We start from the raw sequence: 20,947 nt of genomic DNA, 5'->3' as shown, positions 1-20,947 counted from the left end.
ATGTCTTACTCCCACAATTAGAAAGTCAGATATTTTTCTTGTTTTCAGATGGGACCTATTATGAATGTTGTATGTGTTGCTATGTATGCTTATAATTTTATTTTTTTGTTTTTAGCTTTCTCGACTCTATAAGTTCATTGAGCAGAAGGGAGAAGCAAGTAATGTATTTCCCTTTCTAAACACAATGATAAAACAAAAGCCAAGTGTCACTCAGCTGTTGAAGCATGGCATGAAGGATTTAGAGGAAATCATTGGTCTGTTAAAGCAACTGGGAATAAAACTTCAGGTTTGTAAAATGCTCTGCTAATAAATTAATGGATTTACAGGGCTGCTGTGCATTGTAATATGCCAAGAAATAAAGATATTTTAGAACAGAAAAAGCACGTGCAAGTGTCTTGATGGCAAATAATACTGAATTGATACTTCTTCCTTTTTTTTCCCCCTTTTTTTTTTCTTTATTAAAGATGCATTTTAAAAATAAGACCTCTTCTAGTCAGAAGGCTCTGGCTTAACTTATCTAATGACACTCAAACTTTTTTCCTTTCTCCACCCAAGACTGAAGGCATTACTTAGAGCATAAAAGAGGGGATTTAATAAATTTTGAAACAAACTGTAAATATTTTAAAAAGACAGAAATCTAATGACTACTAAAGACCTCCACCTTCCTTGAAGCTTGCTGTTTGGGTTTTGTGCTACAGGTTTCTTGAGATGCTGTAAGAATAAAGCACCTTTAATTTCCTTATTTTTCACTGTATTTTAAATTTTTGGAGATAAGGAATGTTTCCATAGATCTTCCTTATGTGAAAGCAATGTTTTAAATCCATGCTGCTAACAGGAAATTAAATATATATGTGCACATATTTGTTTTTATTTTACAGATCTCTATAAATCTGGGACTAGTTTACAAAATACAGCAGCACAATGGTATTATCTTTCAGTTTATAGCATACATCAAAAGAAGACAAAGAACTGTGCCTGAAATTCTTGCTGCAGGAGGCAGATATGATCATCTGGTATGTGCTTATCTCTTCTAGTATATTTTGATTTTTTTTAACCCATTTTGCCAAGATAACTAACTGGTCTTCCATTCTGTTTTTTTCTTGTCTTGAGATTCCACAGTTTAGAGGGCCACAGACAGTAGGACCAGTTCCTTCAGCTGTTGGAGTCAGCATAGCTATAGATAAAATAACTGCTGCTGTTTCCAGTGTGGAGGATTCTGTAAGTCTTTTTTGGGAAGTGGGGAATTTGTTTACTTCCGACAGTTCAATAACCTAATTGTAGCTAGAGATGGACAAAAAATAAGATGTTCAGATATGTTCCAAAATAATACTGTACTGAAATAGAAGGCAGACACCAAGATGACCTGTGTTCTTTTGTGTTTCTCTACATAGAACTATTTATTAAATGAGAATTAAGGGAAGACAGGATCTTCAGGCTTACACCATTTTATTTTTAATTTAATGGGATGTTTTTCTCAGACTGTGTATTCTTTCAGATGGAAGACTACAACTGTAGATATTTAGTGTTATTTTTCCCCTACTACTTCTCCCTTTATCGAAGTATAGAAGTTAGAGATGGAAAGAAACTTTAAGAATATTGACTACTTTGTACAGTGTCACATATCATCACTTGGTTGTGAAATGTGTATTATTCTCTTTTCTCTATAAGAATAAATTAACCTTGGCAAGGATAGTGGGAAGGAAGGAACAGAGTAGGCAGGGATACTTGGCAGGTTAGTCTGTGGAGGTGCTTTGCATCGAAGATTGAGCTTCAGGGACTTTCAGACAGACTTAGGTGGCTTGTAGCTCTCAAAACAGGTGGATCTAATCCCTTTTTTGCTTTTTAGGGTGATGCATTTTGGCAAATGTTGGAATATTTGTCCATCTTTGTAACCTTAGGTGGAAGGTGGTCTTGTGACTAATATTGTCTCCTTGATTTTACTTTCCCTTCAGGTTTCTGTCAGCTCGTGTGACCTGCTGGTTGTAAGTGTTGGTCAGATGTCAATGGGTAGAGCTATCAACATTGTTCAGAAATTCTGGACTGCAGGAATTCCAGCTGAAATAATGTATGACTGGTCCCAGGTAGAATTTTTTATCTCCATGTGTTAACTGTATTATTGTTCTCCAATTTAGTGCAGACTGAAACCATACATTTTGGGGTATTTTTCTGTTTTTATTGAGGTGGAGGCTCATAATACTGAGCATGTAGGGTGCTATTCAGATACAGTAATGTCAAGAAAGTCTCAATGCTTTGCAGCATTCCTCCAGAGTATTTAAAAGTGTGAAGAAGGATCCCTCCTATTAATAAATTTAATACTTAATAGGGGGTACATCAAGAACAGAACAGTAGCATCAACTTTTAAATAGCCAGATGGCCAAAGACACTCAGGTACAGAGGGAATATTGACATTATTTTACTGTTAGAAATACAGTTTAGCAAACTGAGCTACTAGATGGGTCCCCATGTAGTCCTTGAAGAGATGTGTAGTAGGAGGGGAAGAGAGAGTGGCAAGCTGAACTGGGCCCATTTATGTCCAGCTGAAAGCAAACAGAGCTGTAGCCAGCACTGCTTCACTGGAATGTAGTGAGCTACATGGAAACACTGAAGTCCCTTTTAGAGGTGGTGGCACTTACTTAAGGATTATGAGTCTGCTTCACCTTCAAGTGTCCCAGTTTGTGACTAACAAGAGAGAGACTGCAGTTGCCCATTGCACATCATGTGCTGCAGGGCAGGAAGCTTTGAGCTCATTCAGTTTGCCTGACTTTTTTGTAATTATTTTGCCATAAAATTTCCAATCATTTCAGTCCCTTGGGACTAAAAATTCTAGATTATATACTTTTCCTGTGATCACGTAGGCTGGAGTTTCTTGGTTTGGGGTTGTTTGTTTTGTTTGTTTGTTTGATCCATAAGGAATGACTGCTTGATCGGTTCTTGCCTCTGTCTAATGCTGTCCTGCAAGCAGTGCTGAGTCAGCATAGCCTTGGTTTTACAGGAAGCCAGCTGGAGTCAGCTTTAGTGGCAGACCTCCAGCCATGCAGGACTGAAAGCTGCAGGCAGCAGGGTGGTGTCTGTCTGCCTGATGCTACACTGCACATTTTTACAGTTACTTGAACTCTGCACTTCTACGTCTAGGTAGCCCTTCTGTGTGGGAACCTGGGCTGCAGGACCTAGGCATTCTCTCTATCCAAGCATAGACTTTGATTTCAATTTTAGCAAGCCTTGGGTGGATAAATACATGCATAATGAAGTTTCATCTGCTCAAGTTGTTAATAAAGCTTTTCTCTCTCTGAAGTTGTGTGACTGTTGTATATCAAGTTACTTTATTAAAGACAGGAGACTGATTGATTACTTAATTGGTCATTTTATAAGATGTCAAATAATGTCCCATTCCCCTTCTTTTGTTCTCACTTTAGTCCCAGGAAGAACTGCAGGAATACTGCAGGTGCTCTGGGATTACATATGTGGCTCTGGTGTCAGAGAAAGAAGGAAGTCATGTGAAGGTAAGCATGGGACCAGGGGATGCTTTATAGTGTTTCAGATTTATACTCTGTCCTACTTTTTTTTTGAGGTCATTATTAATACAATGTAAATTATACTTAAATAAGTGGAGTTGAGGTAAATACAGTTTTGGTTGTTAAGTCATAGAACATCTGAACAATTTCAACATTTTAAACGTTTTTTATCCCTGTATAACACTGTTATTCACAGACCTCCTTCCCTCTAGGAAAGTCCAAAAACTATTGCAAACATTGCTTGACAGTGCCATCGATGGTTTAGCATGGAAAAAGGTTTCTCTTGTCTCTGACTTCCTTAAATCTACAAAATGAATTTGTTGACTTAACAATCTTTGCAGTTGGTTTCTTTTCATGTTACAAAATAAATACAACTCAAATGTAAATCTATAAAAATCAGTGTAGTTCCAACAGTCAGTCAGAACCACACTCTTCACCTCTATAAACTCAGATTAGGATGCAAAGACTGGACTTCATCACAATATGAATGTACTCTGTTCTTCTTCTGTATTCTTGCACCCTGTGGTTTTGGTATCTTTGGTTTTTTGAAGTTGAAAGTTTTAAAATGTTCTGGATCATTAGAGAAAAGATCATTATTTTTTGAACAAAGATTCATTTTTTGACTGAAAAAAATACTAATCATTTGACAGCATATGGCACAAACAGCCAATGTGCCTTTCTAAAACATTTTTCTTATTCACTCTGTTACTGTAACAGCAATAATTGCAAGAATAAGTAAACCTTGGTGATGACACAGTGATATTTCAAAGTCCTCTACAAGCCTATTGTAGAGTGTTCTTTTAAATATGGCTTTATTGAAGCAAAACCAATAAAGGAGATGTTAATGAGGTGAATGGTGTTGTTGCTGATTAACCTCTTGCCAATAAAGAAGGTGCAGATTCCTAAGTTTTGAATGTTTGAGTTAACTCTTGCAAATTGAAAGGCAAGCTTTATTCTAATACAATTATTTGAATAAAAATATTAATAATATGATACTTAATTATAAACCATTGTTTAGAACTTAATTATCACATTAGATGCAGGGAGCCAACCTTGCTTTGGGAATGCAGAATAAATCAGTAGTTGGCAGAAAAAAATCTGATCAAAGATTTAATTGGCAGTGATTGACTGGTAATGATAATAGCTTCCTACCTGACTCTTTCACCTTTAATGGGTGAAATAGTTTGGTTTTGATTAAGTTGGATAAGTTTATTTGTATGCCATTTTAAGAATCAACAATCTTAAGACCCATTGAACTACATCATAGGTGAAATCCTTTGAGAAAGACAGGCAGACAGAGAAAAGGATTTTGGAGTCTGACTTAGTAGATCACCTGATCCAGAAACTGAAATTGAAAATCGGTGACGAAAGATGCAGTAGGTAAGCAGTATAATGTGTCAATAATGTGGATAGTCTAAATCAGAAGTGAATATATGTTTGTATATGCTGAGTTAAACTTTAATTTTACTTGGTAAAGAAATTGCTGAATTTCTTTTGAGGGGAAAAGAAAGCAAAAGGTTTTGTTACAGAATTGTATTGAGATTAAGAAAGAAACTGATTTCCCTAGCTGCTGCTACATTCACACATCCATAGTGCTTCATAAATTAAAAGGTCACACAGTTACCCCAAAGCTGCTAGAACAGCAGTACTTTTTGTCTGGCTGTCTGCAAGTTCCTGTTACTGAGCAGAAGTCCATTGCTTTTGTGTACTGTGTAATCAAAGAATTAAAGCAGCAAATCCCTTTCATTCTGAAACAGTATTGGTATGATGAAATGAAGGTGTAACTCTTGCACTTCTGTATGCTCTGATGGCACAAGTGAAAGTAACACCTGACAAAGACTTGAGGTACACAGGAAAACCCCTTCATCCTGGCTTCATTGAAATTACTATTTACAGTCACCAGTGGAAGTTAGTACAGAAATGACAGGACTAGTTAGTAGAGAAATGTACTGCTCAAGCAGCGCAGCTGTCACTTACACATAGCCCCCTGTAAGTCTGTAATTATACATGCATCCAGATATATTTGTATGTATGCACTGACAGCAGGAATAGACATGCATTAGTCACACAAAGTAGAATTCAGAATCTTAACAGATTTGCCATCCAGTTTTTCTGACTAGGCTTAACAATAAAGGAAATCATTAAGCTTGGAAATACTGAAATCAAGCATAGTTTATACAAGCAGTTGTTGTTTCCTGCTATTCACCTCTCATTCTCCTTTTTCTGGCCTCAGCCATTCTTAGTATTTTATTTTGCAACTAACCTGATCCTCAGGTGCTTTGTGACAGATCTACTAGAAGCTGTAAAAGAAAATCATTCTTTCAAAAAGTTACCTTATTTCTAATCTTGAAAGCAGAATAGAAAAACCCTTGCATGGTATCACTAAACAGAGAAATGCAATAGCTGATTGTAATAGCCCTAGGAAATTTCTCTTTTAATGAATTTCTGAATGTGGAAAGTAAAGGTATCCAAACTAACTATTGAAGACTCCTTTGAATATGTGTGCTCTTAAGTATAAATGCGACTTTTATACTTTAGTATTATGTCACAGAAACCTGTGAGAAGCAGATTAAATTAATAACTCAGAGAGAATACTCTAAGAATATGTTTTGTGTTAGGCTATAAATCACTCTTGTATGATAGGGAGGATGTTTTTTGTATCCATAGGGAGCATTGCTTCTAGACCTGATTTTAAATGTAATTTTGTATGGTTTCTTGACAGTTCCTGAATAAATTGATTCATGAATAATAAATGTGTGCTGGGGACTATCTGCAGACTTCTTTATCTGTTGGAATTAAGTTTAACTATCTATGATAATCTGAAACTACTGTCTTATTACAGTATTTCTTTATAATTGTATCTTCCTTAACTGTCTTTGTTTATTTTTAGAGAAACCGCAGATAATCTTTCAATACCAAATCAAAAAGGATCATTTACTAATATTTCAGGTATTTAATATCTAGTTACAGAACATACAAACTAATTGTTCCTCTTTCTGCTCAAAAACTGGTTTTTAGGAGAATAGTACCAAAGGCAAAATAAGAAAATGTTTTATAGCAGAGCTCTGATTAGAGGCACTGCCTCCTAATCTCAGATATTGTTCCAACTGATTTTAAACAGACTTTTTCTCCAAACTAAGTGCTCAGACCAATGGGCAGAATATTCTCCATACAAGCATTCATTGATACAGTAATCGAAGAAGCTGGGAAAGCCAAAATTCGCCAAATTTCCTAGCTGAGGAGAAATTTGAGTGTCATCTTGATGAAAAATAACTTGATCTGTGATTGTTAAAATATTGAGACCAAATGAAAATGCTTTTCCCTTTCTAGCTGTGGATATGCATTCCTTATTCTGATAAGTTTGTACCTAAAGAATAATATTAAAGTGCTTACTTTGTGGCTAAAGTTTGGCATTTTTGCATCTTGTTTTATTGAGCACTGATACAGTGTGTGAAGGTGGTGATTCTTCAAGAAACACTTCACACAGACACACTTTGGCATAATAGGGAGGGAAAGAAGGTTGGTTGTGTGTGCGTGTGACTACCAGAAGTGGAAATTTGGATTTCAAAATAAGCCATTTCAAATGGTAATTTTTGTTATTTGGAGAAGCTGGTGTTTATTGTTCATTTTGTCAGTGATTCTGTTACAGGACTGAGCATTAAGCAGTCACCTCATTCTTGTAATGGCTTTTTTTGATATTAGGTGCTCTGCATTCCTTTGTGAAATTACGAAAGTCATTTGGAACCTTTTCTTAGTTTCAGGGAACAGTGACGTAAAATACCAAATTTCTTAGTCTTAACAACCAGTCCATCAAAGTTGTGAGTGTTTGAGAATTTATGTGCACATCTCATTATCCTGTCAGATTTTGGAGGTTTTCAGCAGTTTTTTAATCCCTGTACTACAATGATTTTAGCATAGTATTTGTAGTATTTGTGTATTTTCTGTTTCTTGATACTTGTTGTATAAAGAAATACTATGAACTAAAATGATGTGTTTGCATTTCAGGTGTGTTTGAATCACACGGAACAGTGCCTAACGTTAGTGTTATAGCCCCTGAAAAATTGTCTGCCAGTGCCAGGCGGCGTCAAGAAATTCAGGTACACACACATCAAATAAGTATTCAGAAGTGATCCTTAGAAGTTAAGGAATGGTAGAATTCATACTTCATTATCACCTAACTTAAACAAATTCATCCTGTTTGTTCTTTATTCATAAATTAGACTAGGAACAACACAGGTGGTTGAAGGCAAATACCACTCTTTCTAACAATTTGGATTTTAGGGATTATCTGTGACATCAGCTATCATTGTGCGTGCATACTAAAATACTTTTCTAGGAGCTGTTGGTTCTGGAACTTCCCTTTTGTTTTTCTTCCTCCCTAAATGCTGAAGTGTGTTAAAGGTTGTCATGGTTTAACCCCAGCCAGCAGCCAAGGCCCAAGCAGCCTTGGCTCACTCCCACACCAGTGGGATCAGGGAGAGAATCAGAAGGATAAAAGCCAGAAAACTCCTGGGTTGAGACAAAGAGAGTTTAATAAGGGAAAGCAAAAGCTGTGCACACCAGCAAAGCAAAACAAGGAATGAATTCAGTGCTTCCCACGGGCCAGCAGGTGTTCAGCCATCCCCAGAAGAGCAGGGTCCCATCACCTGGAATGGTGAATGGGAAGACAAACACCATCGCTCCAAATGTCCCCCCTTCTTTCTTCTTTCCCCAACTTTATACACTGAGCATGATGTGACATGGTTTGGAGTGTCCCTTTGGTCAGCTGGGGTCACCTCCCCTGGCTGTGTCACCTCCAAGCCTCCCATGCACCCCCAGCTTCCCCACCAGCATGGCTGTACGAAAAGGAGAAAGAGGCCTTGGCTCTGTTATCAAACAAGTCATATTGTTTTAAAAGAAGTAGTCTGTGCAGCTGTGGGGGAAGATGTTGGAAAATTCCTGTAACTTTAGTACAATAGTGTTTGATCCCTACATCTGTGGCTGATAGTCTTGCCATCTATTGCTTCCTTACTTATCTTTATCAGTGATTAACTGCTCAGCTATAACAAAACCATCTGTTATCAATCCCGTGTTCAGCAAAAATCCAAAAGATAGCCCCATAACTGCCACTGTGAAAAAAGCTAACTCTGCCCCAGACAAAACCAGCACAAAGGTGCAAGGTCATCATACTTTTAATTTGTAGTATGTTTGTAAAAGGTACTTCATGCATTTTATTTCATTAAGTTGTCTCAAACTAAAGGCCTAAGAAAATTGTGGATTTAAAAAAAAACACAAAAAAAAACCAAACCAAAACAATAACAAAAAACCCTACAACCTGCCTAAAACTTGATACTATAGTAGTGTAGAAAACATTCAGTGATGCTAGAAACAAATGTCAGAATTTTCTTGTTTAACATTATTACCCTCAAGATATTTAGAGTACATGGTAAAGCAGAACTGTCATTTTATCCCCTTTTCAGTCCAAACTTGGATGTGCAACAAAAAAAATCTCCCCAGTTAATAGTTCTCAGAACCCAAATAAAGAAATGGATGTTACTCTCTGAGCTAAACAGACTTATTGTTTTCAGGTTTTGAATATGTAAAAGCAACTTTTCCAAGGTAGAAAAGACAACATAATGCAAGCCTGCAACTACGTTTTTAAAGTGCTACCTTTGCAGGACCCCTAGCTTGCTCTGATAAAAGGTGTTACAAGGCATGACCCTTATTTTGGTTTGGCTTTCAAAAGCCATCCTCCTTCTTTAATGGAGGTGATTCACTGCATCCAGTCACAGGTTCTCACGTTCCTTTGAAAGTTATCTAACACCCAGAAACAGAGGGCAGTTTTCACTAGTTATGCAAGCATCCATGTTGTTCTGTCTGCTTTAGAACCAGTATTTTCAAGTGTGTACCACTGAGTCAAGAGTGTCTCAGCTCCAGTCTCCTTCCTCTCTGCTCATCAAGGATTATTGTGAAATTTTTACTGAAAATCATATTAAATATTTGTTTCAATATGATGTAGTTCTACATCTTGTTAGAAGCAGCCTATTTTGTTCTCACCTATGCAGTATGAAATCAGTGTTCCCAACCTGTGTCTCACAAGCTGTATATTTTACTTTTGCCCATCTTTTGTTCCCAGGTACAAACAAGACTTCAGACATTCATTTCTAGCCTGCAACAAAAAACAAGTGAGATTGAGATTTTAGCAGTAAGTATTTGGCAGAAGCCTGAACTAATTCTGAATCCTTAATTGCAGTGGATGGTGCCGTTCCTATCTGGAACAAACCACTGCTAATTGCCTCACTTTAGTGATAACCAAATGAGTCAAACTTCAGGTTAAGTAAGACCCCTGGTCTGTTTCTCTGATACTTGAAAAGTGTCTCAAATTGTGTGTATGGGACAGCTGCATGGAATAAAATATAACAAGCATTTAAGCATGTAAGCTCTTAAGCTGTAATACACCAACTATTGTGGTAGATGTAATAACTTGTTCCTGCTAGATTTGCACTTCCATTTAAGCAAACATAGCTCTTGTTTGTATATGGCTTTTAGACTTCACTGACCATGTCACAAAGGACTTTGAAATGGTGTATGCTTTTCAGGAAACATAACTGCCTGTTGGCCTGCACCTATGTGCAACTTTCCATAATGGAATCTGTCAAGAATGGTTAAAAATGTTTTAATCATTTTAAACTAAGTTTCCCATTTTAGCAGCATGAATGCTTCTCTGGAAATCAAAAGATCTGGCTCCCTTCAGTATAGCTCATCTCTAGTTGGCAAACTGATAAGAGAGAATGGTTAAGTATTGATTTCTTGATATTTTTACAGGTTGATCTTCCAAAAGCAACTGTGATACACTTCTTATCATTAGAGGTAAGCAATTAAGTAATGTTGTTAGAACTCTAACTGAACACAATAGATGATAAATTCTGTTCCCAGTGAAGTGAATTGTAAAATTCACCCATTCTAGATTTTTCTTTCAAGTTTGAATTAGGTTTAAAAAAGATTTTTTTTACCCAGGAAGCTTGACTAAGAAAAACTTTTTGTGAAATGTCCAAGTTACACAAGACAACATTAGAAAGTCCTAATCCAAAGCTCTGAGGTTTTTTCCCCCAAGAATAGTTATCTAAAATTAAATCTTAACTGCTCTTTTTCAGAAACCAATAAGCATTAATAGCAGTTTCAACAAAGGTGTTCCTTGAAGCCCTGAAAGAAGGAGAACCCAAAATACAGAGGCAATTGTTTCATGTACAGTAGCTGAAACATCCCTTAGTGAAGCCAAGATATAAAAGGGTTGTTTATTATATTGACACCTTTAGCAACTCAGGAGCTGGTCATTGGTGCATGAAAGATGACAACACCAAAGACAAAGCTTTCTTCTTTTCTCCAATGACAACACTAGCTTGAGAGAGATGGATGCCTCTCCACCCTCTAAAAACCCAAACTCAAGAATGGCATCCTACTGGAAGTGCATTTATTACTTTCATACCTTTTATCTGCTTCTCTGAAGCAGTGCTGGTCTGGTAACCAAAACCCAGTGAAACATTTCAAAACATTTTCAAAATACTTTGTTCATTCAGTCTGTATGAATCATGGAGGTAGTTTATCACCTTTTACATAAAAAAATGTTAAATACATATGCACATGATCAGCTTACATCATTCCCTTTCAATCACCATTACATCACAGTTACTGTATTCTCTCCAGCACTGCCAAGCTGACACAGCCCTTTTCATTGCTTGTGCTGAAATGTGTTAAGAAACTGATCACTAAATTAATTTTTTTAGGAATTAAGTTGCACATGTTGTTGACATTTATCATGTTTGAAAGCTGTTTAATTAGAGCATTGACATTACACAGTATTCAGAAGGCTGCATCCTACTGGGAGAAGTATTTCCTTCACAAAAGTAGGAGAGTAGCATAGTTCCCTGTCAATTTTTTTCCTTAGCTTGATGGAGATAGACAAGCCTTTGATGCTACTGTGAGACAACTGATGTCACGATGGCCCAAGCAGAGATCTTCATATTTACAAGCAATTTGTGATGAAATTTACAGTCTCAAAATGGAAAAGAGGTAAATTTGTTAAAACTCTTATGGGTACATAAACTAGATTTTTTCCATTTTTTTTTTTTATATTCAAACTAGAAGATAAGCTGCTCCTAACTTGTCTTTCACTTTCCCCTCTCTCTGAGGCAAAAAGAAATACTCAGGAAATGTGTATAGTTCCTTCAAAAGTATAGGACTGGTCACTAACCCTCAGTTACAGATAAAATATAAATTCTTCATTTTTCTAAGTCTTTTCAATAAGCTCTAGGATATATTGCCACTTTTATCTCACTTGCTTTGTTAATAGAAATGAATAGCAGACAATTATGCACAGTCAGGTATCCTGCTATATATAGTACATATACTTCTATATATGTAAATATAGATGCATTATGTATAATATATACATCTATACTGCTACATAAAAGCACTCTTTTCTGATGAGAGAGACTCAGCTTGTCCTCTAAAACTCATGAATACATTTAACTCCTCCTGCTTTGAAATAATACCATGGCAGTCAGGTACAGGTGGGAGAGTGCCCAGTTTCATGCAAACATAAAGTATGCTCTCCCAACATGTCCAGTAAAGCCCATTTCTGTTTTGTAAGCATAAAAACGTTTATGTTCACCTCATAGTCTGCCTGTTGGATTCTGGCAAGGCTGATACAGATAGTCTGGACACATCCACCATGTCCAGTTTTAAATCTCAAATTGTTAAATGCTGCATGTACTGGTCTACTTGAGACCTCGGTACTTACGCCTTTGTTCCACTTGAAAGTACTATTTAACCTTTCAATAAGACTAAAGCTGGTTCCCTTTTCTCAAATGCACCAAAATTGCTCCAGGTTTGCTGTTTACTAAGCTACATTATCAAGTGAAGCATTTTTCTTCATGGGACTTCCAAGGCTGTGAGCAACAGAATACTACTCCCAAATAATACTCCATGCAATGCTGGGTATGAATGTAATACAGACCCTCACTATCTTCCTATCCCATCTGGGGCCTGAGCACTACTTAGCCCTAAGCCTTCAGATCACTGGAGTGAAAACTGAACAGGCAAGATCAGTGGAAAGAAGATGAGGGGAAAATTGCAGTCACAGCCAAACAAACTAAAACTTACTGATTTTCTGCTAAATCTTTGCTGCTGTCTTATTCTGAGGATTTGTCATAGGAATTGCAGCATTCAAATCTGCAGTTTCAAAATACTAAAATTCTTTTTTCCTTCCCCCTGCAGGATTTCTGCACTTATCCTGTACAGTTATCGAGATGAATACAAGGTTTTGTTTTAGTACTTAAAGCATCATTTATGGGATGCTCCTACAAATGGACAACAGCGTTTTGTCAAAGGAATTTCAAAAAGCTGCAATAATGCAAGACAGGCAACTAGGGCCTTTTTCTGTGTCCAGATTGCATTTCATGTACAATATTGGCCTGGGTCTAGCCAGGACAAGGTTAATATTTGCTGTAGCTAGGAGGCATGGCCAGAACCCAGAGGTTGATCTGTACCACCTCACACCATTCCAGGTGGGCACAGCGTGGCAGAGGGAGCACTTGGGTCCAGTTGTTTCTATGGACTCGCTCACCCTTCCTGTACTCTGTGCCACTGGTATTGTTGCTGTTACTGTTTTCTTATCTCATTGCTGTTTCCAGTATATTCTTACCTCAGCCTGTGCTCTTTACCTTCTGTGCTTCCCAATTCTCCTCTCCGGCCACCAGCAGGGGGAGGAGCTAGTGGGTGGCACATGCATTCATTCAACTGGAGCACCAAACTAGAGAATGACATTCCTAAACCACAACAAATACAAAACTAAATGCTTTCAAAATGTGGAATTAGTTGTTTTATAGGCAATTAAGGAGCAAGTCTTGACTAGAGCCACAGACAGGTATTGCCATGTAGTTCTCGCCTCTTATGCTACACAAAGCAGCTGTACAGATGTAAAACTACTTTTTGTAAAAAATTGTTTCAGAATGCCTTTTATGCAACAATAGTACTGCAACAAGAAACATCAGTTCTAGAATTATAAATTAAAATTGTTTTAAACACTTTTGAGGAATTTTTATGTAATAAAAACTGCTGAGCCGTATTGAAATACTCATTACAAGCCTTTTGTGTGTTGATTTTAGTTGTATTTTTTAACCTACTATTTCAATTTATGTATAAAATATGGTAAATTTCAGACTGAGTTGTTACAAGCCTGGCTGTCTTTGCTTGTCCTGTCTGTACTTCTGCATCTAAATCAAGAAGCAGCTTCTGCAATATGAAGACCTGATTAAAACAGAACACTTGTTCTAGACCTGCAGAACCTAAACCAAAGACTTTAAAGATAAAAAGTAACCTGCATGTGCTTGAGGCACAACCAGTTTTGAACTAACTTTCTTTACCTGAGTTGTCAGATTAAGTTTGAAGTTATAGTAATGATGGAAGTATTATAATTATCTTCTTGAAGCTAAACTGTAGCACAAGCCATCAGGAAGAATGAAGCTGAGAAACTATGATTTACAGGAGTCATAGTTAACGATGTACTGTATTTCACACCAAACACTGGAGGAAAGTACAGAAATATTAAGGAGTTCTGGAAGTACACTGATGTTTTCCTTCCCTCCCCACTTGGTACCTTTTGTTTAAACTTACACCTCTTTCTCTAAAACAAATGATTGCCATTTGCAGACTCATTACATTAATAAATACCTACCTACTTTTTCTACCCTTTCTTGTAGCAAAGGTGACGAAGTTAAAATGCATTGGGGCAACTTGCAAGACAAACCACAAAACTGGGAACTGTGAAGGTTCTAACAGCAATGTCCAAAGCAGCATACAATCCTAAAGACACAGATAACTGTGCCATTCCTAGCAATTCACCATGACAAGTCACATCAGCCATTACACACAGTCCATTTCTCATTATCTTTAATAGGAGCAATTACATCTTTACTTTTTACATCTGTTCATATGAAGGAAGGAAAATTCAGATCCCTGAATATACTGAAGGACGATGTTTTTAAAAAAAAAGTTTAGGTGAGGACCATTTTTAAGCTATGTCTGAAGGGAGCATGATGCAGAGTCCTACCCTCCCGCCACCCCGAGCCCAGGTCAGAACAGCTGCATCACCATGGAGTGAAAGCTCTGCAAGAACTCGAGCACTGTGCTGGCTGCCTTGGGGATATCTGCACTGCATCATGTAGACACGGCCCTCAGATTAAGACAGAAACAGGAAAGCAGCTGTTCTGATAATATGTTGGCACCTGCTTTCCCTAGAATTACTGAGGCTCATCTATAAAACCGGGCATCTGTCACTGAGGCTCCTGCTCCAGCAGTCTTGTTTTGCTTCTGAAAGGGTGCATTTCTCTTCACCCTGTGCTACCCCCCCCAGACAGGTTTTACACTGCAGAGAACACAGCAGCAGTGTAAGTACAAACCAGCTGAGTGTAAAGTTATTCCAGTAGAATGCTGTACATCCTCCTGCCATACAACAACCAAAAAAAAGCACCTCTGCTCTCAGGTTAAACAAAAGTACTGATCATATCCCAGTTTCCTGCTGGAAGGAAAGCCAAAGACAAGTGGTAACTCAAAAAGAAATGGACTTTGCTTTGAGCAAGGGTCAAGTCTATAACAGCGATGGTAGCACACTGTCCCATCACTGTGTTGCTTTGCTCTTCTTGGCCTTGCTTTTCTTGTCTTTCTTCTTCAAGCCATCCATGTTAGCTCTTAGCAAATTTGAATATGCCTGAAAAAACAATGAGAACCATTTAAAAGAACCCCAAATACTTGAATGACAATATGCAAGATAACATTTTATGTATTACAAATGGCCAATTATCTGTCTTTTCCCAGAGAATCATGCTCTTAACACCCTGCACTAGGAAAATACTGTTGTTTAAACCAATATACAATGTTAGATAAAATAAAACAGGATATTTTAAAAACAGATTAAGATAAATGGGTAGTCTCAGTTAGTTTTTGTGGCAGTTCAGCAAGAAATCAACCTGTTCACAGCTGCCCACTGCTTCCAACAGACCACTTTACTACCTACAGAAAAGGAAGATGAAGGCATAAAAAACTTACCATCTGGAATTTATTTACTTCCTTTGAGCTCACCTACAAAAGTAATACTGGAGGTTAACCATGAAAACTCTGTCTGCTATTACAGGCCAAGTATCAGTACATGTTTACCCACCAGTTACCATCTGGTCTTTTTAGCAGCAGTTGGATCAACATTCAGTGGTCAATGTGCTGTACTGGTATGTCATAGGACTCCACTGATTTAGAAAACTGAAAACACTCCTTGATTAATAAAACCCTCTATACGCCATTCATCCCTAAGTCACATGTTTTCACATGGGAAAAATGTGAAAGCATTCAAAGAAAGGTTTGATTCACTTGTGGGACCATAAAATGCTGCAGCTCACGTTCTCAGCTATTTCTCTTAAGTAACGTTTTTCTTTGTGTCATATCACAGAACAGACCTAAAGTCAGCTAAAGCCTTTCCCAATCCCCCATTCAAAGTAAACACACATCAGGTTTTCAACTATCAGTTAACATTTTCTCAAGTTTCACTTAAAATATGGAGCATTAAATCAAAAACACACAGAGCCACTAGTTTTTCTAACTTAAAAGTTATCACTTACCACTGTGCTGATTTTCTTCTTTCCATCAGTTGCTCTCAGGAGACATTTATTGTCTGCTGGTTCAAAACTTTCTACATGGCCTTTGCGTGGAACTGGTTTTGTTCGACCATCATCTGCATTGAAAAAGAATTTTTATTCTTATTTCATTAAAATCAACAGATGCCTTCTGATATGAGGTGTTAAAAACTGCTCATGAGCAGATCTGTAAAACACCTTGGAATTTCAGGCCAACTGAACTAATACTGTTGCCAAATTGCTCTTACTCTAGAACCCCAGAAAGATCTGTTCTGTAAATTACATCTACCAGAAAAAATGAAGTAAATCCTCCCCTCAACGTGCTATATGCCCTGTCTGCTCGAGCAGCAGCATGCTTTAAACGCGTGTCACCCTGCTGCCTCCTGCCTCAGCCTCTCCAGTAGTGCCAGCTAACAGGAACCAGCGGAACACGAACACACAAAAACCACATCAGAATTCTCCTTCTACAGAAAACAAACGATTTTAACTTACTGCTTAACAATCAGAAAATCCTAGTTTGAATGTCCTGCAGTTTGAAATACAGTCTCACTCAAAGGTTATTAGTACTGATGCTACTAGTACTATTAGTCCTACAGCTAACAATTGTAGGACTAATAGTAATAGCACTAATCAGTGCTCCTGCTGACGGGTTTGTTCCCATGACTGCTCTTGTCTTCAGATACCCTGGATTACAGCTCCTATCGCTTAAAATACCTGGTGACAACAGTCAGATTCATATTAACACCTCTTTAACCCAGTAACAGACTCAACACTTACATTTCTTCAGCGTTATGAAAACGCTCCCGGAAGTCCTGCACTTTTGGAAGAGCCTGGTAAGCTCCGTCAGGAACTGCAAGAGAAAGAGACGTGCCCGTGGCTGGGAGCCCCCACACGAGCTCCGAGCTCTTGTCCACGGCCGGGCCCGGGCTCTCTCCCACCCGCGGGAGGCAGCACCAAGGCGAACTCCCGGCTTTCCCCGCGCTGAAGCTGCAGGACACGAAGTCCCAGCCGGGGACGGCCAGGCCCGCGGTTCTGACTCCGAACACGAGCTCTGAGCCCTCGGACCTCCCGCGGCCCCGGCGCTTCTGCCCCGGGAGACAGTCCCCGGGAACCGTGACGCCCGCTCCGCTCTGCTCCTCTCCGCTCCCCTCCCCCGCAGCGGCTCCCACGCCGCCGGGACCGGTGCGGGCCCGGCATCTCCGCGCGGCTTCGCGGGCCCCCCTCTCTCCCTCTCTCCCTCCCTCCCTCGCTCGCTCCGCGGCGGCACACGGGCTCGCCCCCACTGCCGGCGGGCCGCGGCCCCGCACCTGCTCGCTCTCCAGCAGCACCATCCTGCTCCGCTCCGGAAGGGCCGCCTGCGCACGCGCGCCGCGGGGCAGCGCCACGTCAGCGGCGCGGGATGGGCGGGACCGGGACGGCCCCGCCCCCTGCACGTCCCGGCCGGGCCCATTGCTATTCCTGCGGCCCCGCCCCTTGCACTGCTGGGTCCGGCGCGGTTCCTCCGCCCGCTGCCGGGGCCCGGAGACCGCGTTGCGGAGCCGACGTGCCACGGTGTCCGTGCCCGGGTCCCGCGAGGCGCTCGCACGCTTCACCTGGGACTGGCCCGTCGCCCCCCGTGAGGCGAGACTGGTGCAAAGGGCCCCGCTGAGCGCGGCTGGCGGTGAAGGGCGGGATTTGAGACTAAACGAACCAGACCCCTGGGTTTGTGCTAAAACAGCAGAGGGGAAACCTGCGGCTAGCAGGGCCGAGAGAGCACTTCACACCCCTGACACCTGAGGCTCCTGAGGGCTGGATTCTGTAATGGGAGTTTTCTGTCAGGCCCGTGGCAGTCGGTGCAGGAGCACACAGGAGTAGCACGTGATCTAGCGTCTTTTCGTGTTTATCACTAGGAAAATAGATCTATTTTTCCTTCATGGACCTAACAAAAGTGGAAGATAATGCCTTACAGATTAAAAGAAAAAACTGCTTTCAGGCTGATAGGTGCTTGAATCCCTGGGGGAATTCATACTGTTCATATATGGGCTCTGGTCTGCGTTCTAGACAGAACCTAGTTGGATTATTATTCTCATGCTGGGGGTGTTGTTTCGTAATTTGAACCACACGTGATAATGAGAAAGCCTAGTCACTCCAAAAGTCCTTTTTAGAGTCCACTACTCGCGGTCCTTTGCAGGTTCAGCGGGAGGCAGTAGAGGGTGCTGTGATTGCACACACAGAAATGGAGCTGCCTAAAGAACAAGGAAACAAATGCCCAACAAGCAGGTAATTGCAACATGGCCATGGTTTCTGAAAATCTACCAGGTTATTAGGGTAACTCCACTATGTCAGAGTCAAGGGAAGTGTAGAGATCCAGCACTACTTTCCCCACATCGTGGATGGTATCATCCTCCTGATGCTTTTGCATTTGTATTATTTGCAGTTAAGGAGGAAAGACTTCAGTAAAATAAATTCCATTGTTTCTCATGGCATTAAAAAATCACATGAAAAAGGAGGAATATGTGTTATTGAAGCCTCCTGAAAACAAGCATTCTAAGGGGACCCCATCAGTGCTGTGGTTGGAAGTACTGAAGGCCAAAGCCCTGTAGAAGTGTAATAAGTGATGATCCCCGCCCCTACCAGCTTGCGATCAGTGGGCGCACCAAGCGAAGATGGGTGGATGCATGGAGTCACTGCTGACACGTACTTCCCCCAACCCTGCCTGCTCACTGGAGAAGTCATAACACACTCCTGACTACGAGAGGTTGTTTTGTCAGAAATCAGAGCAGGGTTGTGTTTTCAAGAGAGTCCAGAACATGGTCAATGTAAAAGTGTTGCAGGTTTTTATAGGCAACTTGTGAAAGAAGAGCAGAAATGGAAAAACTAGAACAATTGCAACACACTCCCCCTTGGAAACTACCATGGTCACAGGCACTGGAAGGCAGAAGTACATTTCCACTAATGCTTGCCAGAAGAGAAGATGGGTGGTCTCGTAGCTGAAACACAGGGACTACCACTGTCACCTGAATTCTGACTGTTGACTTCACTAGAGAAGTCTTGTGTTGCCATGAACTGCTCTCCTAACTGCTCTGTGCCACAGCTCTTCATTATAAAGGTGGAGAAACATTATGTGTAGTTATTGTCTTAAACCTTTGACACAACCAAAACCATCAGTGTCTGTGGGAAGGACAGCACAGAGGTTTTTTTCCCTGAATCCCCCCACTCTGTGAGGCACTGCCTCTGTTGCTGAGGTGTACCTCCACCCTCGGGACATTGCGGCCATAGTGGTGCCCATCTTGGTGTAGCTGAGGTGTCAGCAGCGGTGAAGCTGCCCCATCAGAGACTGTGCAGAGGTACAGGGCATCCACCTCTCCAGGCAGATTCCTTGCAGGAGTCCGACACTAAAGCTCTGGTTCTGCTGTGTGCTGGAAGAAGGGACAAAGAGGAAACTGCTGTGAAGACCTCCGGAGAGTTGCATGAAGTTTATGTTTTCCAAATCTGTTGTTTTATCAGCAATTTTTTGGAAAATATATTTGTCTCACTGCTAATAAAAGAAGTGGCTCCACTGAACTGCTGAATTTCTTTCCACAAGAAAGAAGGAGGACTTTTTTTTTTTTTTTTGCATGTGTGCATGTGTGCTAGCTTATCTTCCCGATCTTGAAGCTGTTTTTCATGCCAGAATGTCACAATTTAATTGGGGGAGAAGCCTTAATCACAACTTGCAAACAAGGTGAAAATGGAACATTTTTAACGATTGCTTTCCAAAAAATAGATGGAACAGGGGAATGCTGACATTGCTTTACTTTTGCCAAAGGCTGCCAACACTCTGAGGGAATAAGCTATTCAGCTGGCGAAAAAGTGCTGAACAAACACTGAAGGAGCTAAAGGGATACTCCCAATCATGATATACTCGCTTTTCACTCTATCTCCTGCCCCAGTCTGATGTCTTTCCCCTCACCCCATGCCCTCACAAAAAAAAAAAAAAAAAAAAAGGAAAAATAGAAAAAAAAACCATAAAAAAAAAAAAGGAAAGAAAAAATAAGAAAAGGCAGGTTGGATTAAAACAGTAGCAAGAGGAATTGGTGGATCCTGAGAGTTGGCAGGGGTATTAGTATTTTGTAACCTGATCTGTCATGTGACCAGGGCCAGGCAATAAAAATAAGTCTCCTACCAGCCCTCCTGTTTGCTCAACTTTATTATATGGTGTCAGTGGAGAACTACTTTTTTTTTTTTTACTTTTTTTTTTTTTTGGCAAAAATTTAGCAAATGAAGCCACCTGAATCATTAAATCCTGAAGGAAATCTGGCAGAGAACTGGAGGAGGTTGTTGCTGCACTTCCAAGTTTTCCTGGAAGCAAGCATGTACTGAAGAGAAAAGGAGAAGGTGAAATCTCTCCTAAATGTGGTGGGAGGGGCAGGAAGCAGAAAAACAAAACTATTAGAAGTAAATTAAATTCTTGATCAACCTTAGTAGAGGTTGGCAAAGATCTGTTTGAATTAGCCATTGTTATGGACTAGCACACACACATATTCAGCTGCTGCACACCACAGTGAGCAGAAATGTAATAACATACTGTAAATTACAGTTTGCTCACCACAGTGCTCAAGATGAGTTAATAACAGATAATGGCCCACAATTCACAAGTGGATCATTCTGGTAATTCTCTTTGATCTGTAAGTTCAAGAATACCATGTCAAAGTATAGCTATGTACAGGAAAAAGAGTCAGTGTTAGAGCAAGAGCCCAGTAACAGCCTCCCCCCCTTCACAAGTCTGTCATTAGCACTGTAAAAACAGAGATG

The 20,947-nt window shown here is 39.9% G+C and overlaps 2 protein-coding genes across 2 annotated transcripts in view; one reads left to right on the top strand and one right to left on the bottom strand.

Annotated features, from left to right (window-relative positions):
• EIF2AK4 (eukaryotic translation initiation factor 2 alpha kinase 4) overlaps positions 1-13,629 on the top strand; it is a 38,525-nt gene extending 24,896 nt beyond the window's left edge. Inside the window, exons 28-39 of the mRNA XM_066551335.1 lie at positions 116-286; positions 879-1,013; positions 1,111-1,218; positions 1,953-2,081; positions 3,414-3,500; positions 4,780-4,892; positions 6,403-6,461; positions 7,518-7,609; positions 9,628-9,696; positions 10,317-10,361; positions 11,437-11,561; positions 12,768-13,629. Of these exons, the coding sequence (XP_066407432.1) occupies positions 116-286; positions 879-1,013; positions 1,111-1,218; positions 1,953-2,081; positions 3,414-3,500; positions 4,780-4,892; positions 6,403-6,461; positions 7,518-7,609; positions 9,628-9,696; positions 10,317-10,361; positions 11,437-11,561; positions 12,768-12,822 (1,188 nt within the window). The 3' untranslated portion in view covers positions 12,823-13,629. The remainder of the gene's footprint in view (positions 1-115; positions 287-878; positions 1,014-1,110; positions 1,219-1,952; positions 2,082-3,413; positions 3,501-4,779; positions 4,893-6,402; positions 6,462-7,517; positions 7,610-9,627; positions 9,697-10,316; positions 10,362-11,436; positions 11,562-12,767) is intronic.
• A 795-nt stretch (positions 13,630-14,424) lies between these two features.
• On the bottom strand, positions 14,425-17,565 carry SRP14 (signal recognition particle 14). Its single transcript, XM_066551337.1, has 5 exons — positions 17,482-17,565; positions 16,952-17,024; positions 16,160-16,272; positions 15,597-15,629; positions 14,425-15,258 (listed from the first exon to the last, which is right to left on the bottom strand). The coding sequence occupies exons 1-5, from the start codon at positions 17,503-17,505 to the stop codon at positions 15,169-15,171; spliced, it is 333 nt and encodes a 110-aa protein (XP_066407434.1). The 5' UTR covers positions 17,506-17,565; the 3' UTR covers positions 14,425-15,168.
• Between the last annotated feature and the right edge of the window lie 3,382 nt (positions 17,566-20,947).

Source organism: Molothrus aeneus, chromosome 6, assembly GCF_037042795.1.
Source record: "Molothrus aeneus isolate 106 chromosome 6, BPBGC_Maene_1.0, whole genome shotgun sequence".
Lineage (NCBI taxonomy): Eukaryota > Metazoa > Chordata > Aves > Passeriformes > Icteridae > Molothrus > Molothrus aeneus.
The sequence above is the reverse complement of the archived record's forward strand: the minus strand, read 5'-3'. Positions and strand labels throughout refer to the sequence as shown.